General features: G+C 43.2%; 1 protein-coding gene across 1 annotated transcript in view; it reads right to left on the reverse strand.

Moving 5' to 3' along the window:
* Nucleotides 1–2963: 2963 nt before the first annotated feature.
* The window catches only part of LOC144098957 (CAAX prenyl protease 1 homolog), a 14428-nt gene continuing 8407 nt past the window's right edge, over nt 2964–8984 (reverse strand). Inside the window, exons 8-10 of the mRNA XM_077631945.1 lie at nt 8704–8829; nt 7564–7707; nt 2964–3875 (exon numbers count right to left, since the gene is read on the reverse strand). Of these exons, the coding sequence (XP_077488071.1) occupies nt 3657–3875; nt 7564–7707; nt 8704–8829 (489 nt within the window). The 3' untranslated portion in view covers nt 2964–3656. The remainder of the gene's footprint in view (nt 3876–7563; nt 7708–8703; nt 8830–8984) is intronic.

Consider the following 8984-nt stretch of genomic DNA (forward strand, 5'->3'; position numbering starts at 1 on the left):
GTTCATCTTAGGGAAGTGTATGAACCGACCGACTTTAAACCGGAGTGGCACTCCCTCTTGGTGATGTGCTCAGGCTTACCTCGCGTCTACTGCTCTGTTGCTGTCTTTTTGGGTTGTGTTTCGTGGAGTTTCATAAAAGCATTGTAAATAATTTAGTTAATGTAGATAGAATATATTTTCAATGTAATAAATACCATGCTTTAACAAAAAGCTGTGGCGATGGCGCAGTGGTCTGATTAGCAGCCAGTGGAACTGATTATTTAGTGCCACGGGGTTCGCCCGCTCCCCCAGCTATAAAGTTTTTTTTTTTATTTCTTTAGTGTATTCCCCCCGTGCGATGCCGGCTTTCCGCTGCAGTGAGGCTTTAATGCTGTCGCTTGAAATAAAACGTTATTCAGGTCATTAGAAAATCAAACCGCTCGCTAAAATGCAGCATTTCGGCTGAATAATGGTAATCAATAATTCGTGGTTAACCCCAAGCTAAGCCGCCAGCAATTTTTTTCTTGCACGTCTACGCATTACCCAAACGTTAAGTGTCAATTGTCTACCATGCCCGCAAGAAATTTGGTTCATAAAATCAGGCACAGGATTAAGTGGTCATAAGTCTCACCAGGGACAGAAATAAACCAAGAGATGTTCCTGTTATTTGGAGAGCAGTACAACTTTTTCTTTTTTACCACTTTGCACAATGCAAGGTGGAAAAAGCGATGGTTGAGAGCAAAGTGGTTAAGCTGCTTCTTTATTTCCATGGTAAGACTACAGTGGTTGTCAAATTGCCCACCACATTACAGCACCAGTTTCCTGTGCTGCAATCCCAGCAAAAGTAAAAAATAGAAAGAAGATACGACTGTACCGAACTACTCACAGTGTGAATGAAAAAATTCCACACCAACGCCGCCAACAGTTTTGATTTGACAGTGGAATTTCATAGAAGCACTTTTGCGCTGCAGCCAGTTCTTTGAAACCTCACCGAGCTGAAATATCGGACTTCGTTCTGGAAAAAAGGCCTAGAACTTGAAAATTAAACACCCTTCATAGGTATAATTCCTACGTGTTTTACTCTACACTCTGATCATCTGACAGACTCGGGGCTGGCAATGAAAATGTTGACTGCGGTATCACAGTTCCGGCTGGACCGACAGCCACCCACACGGCCTGGCCAGTGCCCTCTTGTTAGCACACTATATAGGGTGTTCCACGTAAGACATTAAACAATTTTTAAAATAGGTTTTTTGAGTTAAAAGAGCTTTTTTCTGCATAGCATTGTCAGCGATGTAGTACATCGCGGTGACTGAGAAGGTGTGCGACCCGCGTTTCGTGTTCGCCTCGTGTACCTCCAGACTGCCGAAACTAAGTCTTCTCCAGAAATCTTCACCCTAAGAAGTAGCGCTTTAAAATGGGAAATCATAACGGACTGCACAGACAAAAAAAGGTTCCGGCGACCACCCTCGCCCACAGACAGTGCATCTTGCCCTCCCTCACCCCATCATATCTTCCCTCCCTTGCCCTCACCTCACCATCTTTTCTCCCTCACCCCACGTCCTCACAAATTTTCATGTGCCCATCCTCCCTCATCCTCACCTCACCAATCCTCATGAAGCGAGGGTGAGGACGCCCTCATGAGGGCTCGTCCTCGTGAGGCTGCCCATCTCTGGTCACGAGTAAACCTTCCTGACCCAGCCGATCAGGTGATATGCTGCGGCTTGCCAGTCGGCTCTCCACCTTTCGTGCTGCTACAGTCATTTGCAAGTCTTGAAAGCCACGATGCTTTTTGGAGTTGCGAACGTTACCGCGTGCTACGAGCATTATGCAAAAGGTTTGGATGACATGCGACCTGTTTGCAGAGTTGTTTGTAGAGAAAAAAAAAAAAGAAAGGTCTTGCTCATGCTGGGGACAACTAGGTATCGCCCAACAAGCTTTTTTCCCGCACAATGGTAACCATGCTCTCCTCGCCAACTTCGCTCCTTGCTTTTGCCATGTGCAAAATCTAGCAACTGAATATGCTCAAGGTGGCTTATCAGCACTGTGTCATCCAATACGATCCAGCAACTGACTGGCCAGATGCCACCACACCGGTTAAAATCTGTTATCACTGGGGAAATGACAAACTTGCTGCAGAATGCATCATGAACACTTTCCTAGAGTGTGTGGTTTGAGAGTCCAGGAATGACAATCGAGGCTGTCAAGTTGCACAGCTGGATGGACCTGCATCGCCTTGGATGACTTTGTTGGTGCGGATGACGACACTGATATCGCAAAGCCATGCATTCACTACACCACTGTACACGATATACTAACACTTTCAAACTGCCAGGAAGCTGCAGAAAATGGTAATGAGGCAGCTGACCTACCACCTGTTGCCGTGGGCAATTCATCCGCGATTAAATCGCAGCCCAAAAGCAGCTCATTGGCAGCAAGGATCTCGTGGAGGAGCCCATGACAGATCTGAATATCTTCCAAAGCACTGTGATTGAGTCCGCTGACACGCACCACACCACTTTTGACTGATTTCGTATTTTTGGCTAAAATGTAGGACGTCCACTTACTATGAACTTTGGACATAATGAACACAATCCGCACGACCATCAGGTTTGTTATAAGTGGGCTGGACTGTATATAATAAATGCCCTGCCTCGTCCCTTTGAAAAACACAGTTTGCTTTCTTCCATGCAGAGAAGCTGTTTGTTATGCATTCATTTCAATACAATACTCATTCACAGCATTACATTATTCGTTACACATGCTCGTGTCATTTCTCAAACCATCCTGATAACTTGTGAACGAACAACGTACACATGTACAATAATGTGTTTAAATACAGGCCAGCCGTGGGACGAGTTCCTTTTGCAGAAACAGGTTTGTGCATAACCAGTCTCCCTTTTGAGCATGCTGAACCCTCTGTGTGCTGTCAACACTGCATGACAACATACTAGCAAAGCTCATTGCAAATCAACATTCTTGACTGCCTGACTTAAACCAAAAAATTTATTACCACGCAAAGACATTGAAACAACTTTCATATCCACATTAAAAGAGAATACTGACACATATGAATCAACCATAAAGAAATTACCATAACATAAGTGCGAATATTTCGCTAACACTATCATCGTATGTTTTCACTAAACAAAGAGAAAAATGAACCACATTAAAAGCATCCTTCCTTATGGCACAAAGATAAATACTCAAACCTAGCTATTAAATTTCACATTCCAGCATTTGCCTCCTTACAAAGAGTGATGCCATACTAATAGCATGCCTCCAAACATACAAGGCCGAGATGCACTTATAACTGCGGCATGTTTTCTCAGACAGCCACACAATTATTTTAGGCCCAGTGAAAACGCCAAGGGGAAGCGAGGGGTGGCAGTTGCCATACCAAAAAATTTCCATATATATTGAAATAAATTGCCACACTGCACCAAAGCCACAGAGGCACCATACCAACCCAAAATTTAGTCGCCCCCCCGCGGTTTTCCTCTCCGTGCCACCCCACTACAAATTTCCTGGCGTAGTTCCTGGTTCTGTCTATTTACAAATGCAGCTGACAGGTACAGCCTTTTGCTGCACAGCTTATGACGTAGCATGAAATGAATGCACGCAAATCAGTGATGTCACTCAGTACAGTCCAGGAGTTTCAGGGTCAGCAGTGGAACTTAGTCAACTTTGCCAAGTGCACGAACTCGTTCGAGCACCGGCGGGTGTGAGTGGTGCCAGGTTGAGTAGAGCCAATCATAGACTGGGAAGCTGAGATTATCCCGGTTCAGTTTGATGAGTGCGCTTCGTAGGTATGAAGCACGATGCATGCCACGTGCGAAAGCATCCGCCTGGAACTCGAAATGCCGGCTCAACGCTGTCATCAAGAAGTCAACAAGCTGGAACAGAACACAGTACATAAGTTTCCACAAGAATTCAATGAACAAAAAGAATTGAGACTTTCTTTTAGGCTCAAAACTAGAACTGGGAGGCCAAAATACGGCTTGCTATTTTTAGCATGTGGTGTCATGGCAGTACACAAGCACTAGTAGTTCACTAGTCCCCAACTCAGCAAGGTGTAGTCAACATGACTAAAAGTAGTGCTATGCCGTCCCTACCATTGCAACAAAAACAGTAACTACCAGCAAGGCAGGTTGATTAAAGGTAATGCATTTCTTGAAGTACTAAATAAAAAAAATTGTGCAATATAACTAAATATGAAAAACTATATGAAAACTATATGAACTATATGAAAAAGCCTATTGCCTTGCTAGCACTTGCCAAAAAATTGAACAAAGCAATGTGGAAAGAAAAATTGTCTCAATAATACATAGTAATCACGCAACGTAACAGGAAGCAGAAGGAATATATTAAAGGTGTGCAATAACCGAAATTTTCAAATGAGAAACAACTATGATTATGACCAAAAATTGGCTTTGAATACCGAATATCTGTTCAGTACGAAAAACATTTCAGAAGAAGATCAACAGACAAATGTTGTTGCACTTATTTTTTTCAAAACAGTGTATGGCTTTTGCAACTGAAATAAAGCAAACTAGACTGCTCGACATATAAAGAAATATGACCTGCCCAGATATGTTTACTGTTTGATTAGACGGCATAACACTATCCAACCTGCAATGCAATCTTCAAAATGAGTAACAAAATAAAACCCATGAATGACAAGACTGACAACTAAAAATAACATGACGGCCAGTAAAACGTCATTAATTTGGATTTCAGGGGACTGGAAGAAATTCCAAAATTATTTGAAGATCGATTTAAAAATGCTCAGCTTCCCCCCCACCAAAGAAGAACGCCCAAAATGCCAAAATGCGGTGAAGCTTTACGAGGAGGCTCTAGCAGGACCTTCTTCAGGACCTTCATATAACTTTTCAGGACCTTCATATAACTAGAGTGGATGTGCAAAAATTCTTGGGAGTGTATTTCCATGAACACATGACCTGGGCACAACATGCATCAAAACTGCGCATAAATGCTTCAAGAACCTTTGGCCTCCTCAGCAAGTTAAGTCTTATTCTTCAGGCATGGTTTAAACAGAAACTCTATTACGCGATGATCTTCTCCCGTTTATACTACTGCATTTTAGTGTGGGGCAGCACAGGTAAGAGCAATCTTGAAAAACTGAATGTTCTGCAAAAGAAATACATTCAGTTTATAGAAAACAAATCGCGATATGATCATGCGTCCCCATTGTTTCCTAAATATAAAATTTTGCCTATTACGAACGTTTACCAGCAAAGCATGGCGAATTACCTGTATCTTAAAATAAAATCCCATGGCACAAGCTTTGTTAACAGATACAAACGACCAGACAGTGGTTATGCTTTGAGAGATGAAAAATACGTGAAACAAGGGGCTAGAACTAGGTACGGAGAAAAATCAATAGATTATCAGCTACCATTATTACTAAACACATTTCCAGAAATAGTTACCATCGCATCTGAGAGCAAAACACGCTACTCCTTTAAAAGGCGAGTGAAAGAAGTACTATTGTGAAATGCCGCACAGTAACACCAAGTATGGCCACCAAACTATGCCATGAGGGCGTTGTTCACAGTTCCGAAGTCCAAAATGCACACTTGTAAGAAAGAAGCAAAAAAGGCAACCAAAACGATTTGGCTGATATCGCAAATTACCACGGAACCACGTCTCGCTTTCACTTGCAGTCTTGTTACTAATCCATACCCTTATCACCTGTGCAAACCAAACCCTCTTTATTTATGCTTCCTGTCGGTGTTGTCAAAGAAAATGTGCAATTGTATTGTTGGTTGTCCGTTTTTTCGTGCAGATATACTGCTTTGCCTGTATTACTTATATATATGTTTGTTTTTTACTGTCCATTATATTTTCCTTTTCGAAACTTGTCGCGTTTGATCTTCTGTAAAACTGATGTCAGACAGTTCTGTTTATCGCCATCTAGAATCTACTGCCACTGTACGCTGCCGCGCTGCGCACGTGAAGGTCACGAGGCCATGTCAGGCGCCATATGACGCCTTTTGCCTCGGGAACCTCAGCAGATGTAATCACGAAATGAATCCTATATGTACTGCAATTCTGCTGAAAATAAATACTTTCCTTCCTTTCCAAAAAAAAAAAAGGCTCTAGCAGACCAAGACCGAAAAGCTCGTGATATGAGCACGCAGTTTTGGCGCGCTGAAGAAACAGCGCAGAGGTAAGCGAGAGGACTACATACACATTATCATCGTGGAAAGGCGAGAGCATTTTTACAAATTTAAAAAAGAAATGACTAGCGACGTGCACGTCGGCATCCGAAAGTGGGGTGCAGCTGGGTTCAGGCGACCGGTGAAAGCGCAGGCCAACAGCTACCGTCGCCGCCGGCTAGTGGCGAAGCTCAGATACCAAAACTAGGTGGGCAGGCTATTTGTTAGGCTCGCGACAAGGGCCCTACTAAACTATTCATGCCTGCCGTTGAGTGCACTTATGAGGTGCATGGGTTACAATAACCATGCAAAAGGCGGGATTTTTACACACCCATTTGCCCTGCTGGGACACCTCACTTGCCCCTTCGGGGGCCTCATGCAACATTTCTCAAGTGGGCTTTACTGCGTATCACAGTTGACCAAATTGAGGTGGCAGAGCTCGCACTAGAACACTTGTGTGTGAAGGTGACAGAACGAGTGCCATGGGTGTGGACTCAGATATGCAACACACTATGGAAGGACCAAAATGGGTGGTGATAGCCGTATTGTTCTCATCAGGTGTCATCTGTGGAAAAGCCGACTTTCAGAATTTCGCATGAGGCCCAAGCCATGCAGCTTCAAATGTGATCGGTACATGTGATAAACGAGAGAAGAAATCGAAGAAGACACCTTTTTACTGTTCTCCTAGATCTTCATATAATTTGCTTAGATTTTGTGGTTCTGTCATGATCGAATTTATGAAAACGGTGCGGTATTCGATCCCTGGCAAATATTCTTCGAATAACAATTTCTTAAAACAAATATGAACCGAACATAAACATATTCGTATTCGAAATTTGCAATATTTGCACACTCACTACATTAAAGGGGCTCTGAAAGGGGCTCTAATAATGTTACGGTATGCCAGGGACGTTAAAGTACGCTGCTTCACGAATATTGTCCGGCAAGTATTTGTTTAATGCACTTTGTAGAAGCTAAGTTATCTGTAGTCAAAATTTGAATTTCAGCATGTTTGCGCCTTTCCCCTCTTCTCTCGTCACTTTTTGCAGGCTGGAAGGTCGGCGCTCCTCTGCCGGCTCCACTTCCGGCAGCAGAGCTACGCGGCCGCGGCCTTGGTAGCTGCCTGACGTCTGAACGAATCTAACCAGTAACCATCTCTCAACTTGTATACGCAGGTGTGAGCGACGGAGGAGGGTGCGAGCATGAAAAAGTCGCCGGGAAGGGCTCGCCAAGTTTCGCGCGTGATTGTGGGTTCTCTGCAGCGTGTATAAATGTACTGCTTGGCTCAGGTGTTCATGACAACACAATGCAGTGATTGGGCGAGTTGATGTGCTCTCCTCAGAAGGTGTTTCAGAGCCCCTTCAAAGAGAACATTTCACTGCTCTGTGTATGGTCCACTCACCGTGTTGTATGGTGAAAAAATATACATGAAGATCAGCATCAGCCCGATGAAAATGGGCTTGGAGTTGTAGAAACCAAATGCCCTGTATGCCTGCTCGTCCGTGTAGAGAAGAGAGAAAATCATGAAGCAGAAGAACAAGTGGACCTGGAAAAAGCCGCCAAAAGTGAAGTGTGAGCTGAAAGACATGGCATCTCCACAAAAAAACAAAGCAGCATAACTGACTCAAGTGAGAGAGCTACTGCAACCACACACCAACTGAAACTTTTAAGAGCACAAAAAAATCTCTGCAACGATTATGCTTGCAACTTGTCAGAATCTAATCTACATTTCCTCTGAGTAGCATGTGTGCAGTCGCTGAACACAGAATGTACCAATGAAGAACGTTTAGTATTACAACAGCTTTGCTCAATGACAGCTTTGCTAAATTAGTTTCTTAATCCCAGTAGAAACTAGAGTTGCAATGCGTCACTTGCACGAATGTTGAGATGCTTTTGGTAACCTCTGTGATGCTGGTGCCATGAACTGACACCGCAAACAAACATCCCGCAGCTGATGTAATTCAAGCATGAGCTTGCCATCTCACCAAGAGCAAAGTGCCTTCCCTACAAGGTCTATGAGCACAAGTTCTACGAGTTTGAAGGTTTCAGGCTTGCTTTTGCTAGACGATGACATCACTGAGAAAGACACCTCGTATGCAGTGGGGTGTGGATGCTTTCTCAGACAGCGTAATTAGTAGTATAGATCAGCATGTCTTGACTCCTAAAATGGCACCTTTATAAAGAATCTGATTACAAACTGCAGTTGGCCAGTACCTACAGGTTACTGTATTCTAATAATAAAGAGCCTACTCTCAGGGAAAATGGAGCGTTTACAGGCTAGAAAGACCTATAAATGAAATACAGGCACCACCACCATCAGCAGTTTTTGCAAGCAAAGAAAAAAATAGGGTTATACTTTTTTTCATTCGTGCATGAGCTGTTCAAAATTCACACCCGAATTTTTTTTTTAAGTGCGACGGTTACACGAGTTTATACGGTGATTATAAAATGTCTGACGGGAGTATCGAAATTTTATGCCATTTTTTGCAACATGTGATGGTGGTACTTTCACAATTGCAAGCACATGAATTTAACACTGTACCTGGCCTATGACGAAGTTCTTAATCACGTGGCTAAGCTTCCAGTGGCCTAGTTCATGGGCCAGGACCCCCAGAATCTCATCATCATTGCAGCCAGTCTTTTTATGAGTCTTCTTTTCAGGCAGCGCCTAGACAGAGATGAAATCAAAGCAAGAGTTAAAAACCAATACAAATACAAAATGACAGACTTGGTAACTTGCAAGTCTCAGGCAAACTGTGCTTTGTAGCTAATTAAAAACAGACACACACGCAGCCTTTCCTGAAATTAAATTCTCATGCTGCT

This window comes from Amblyomma americanum, chromosome 7 (genome assembly GCF_052857255.1).
Source record: "Amblyomma americanum isolate KBUSLIRL-KWMA chromosome 7, ASM5285725v1, whole genome shotgun sequence".
NCBI classification, from domain to species: Eukaryota; Metazoa; Arthropoda; class Arachnida; order Ixodida; family Ixodidae; genus Amblyomma; species Amblyomma americanum.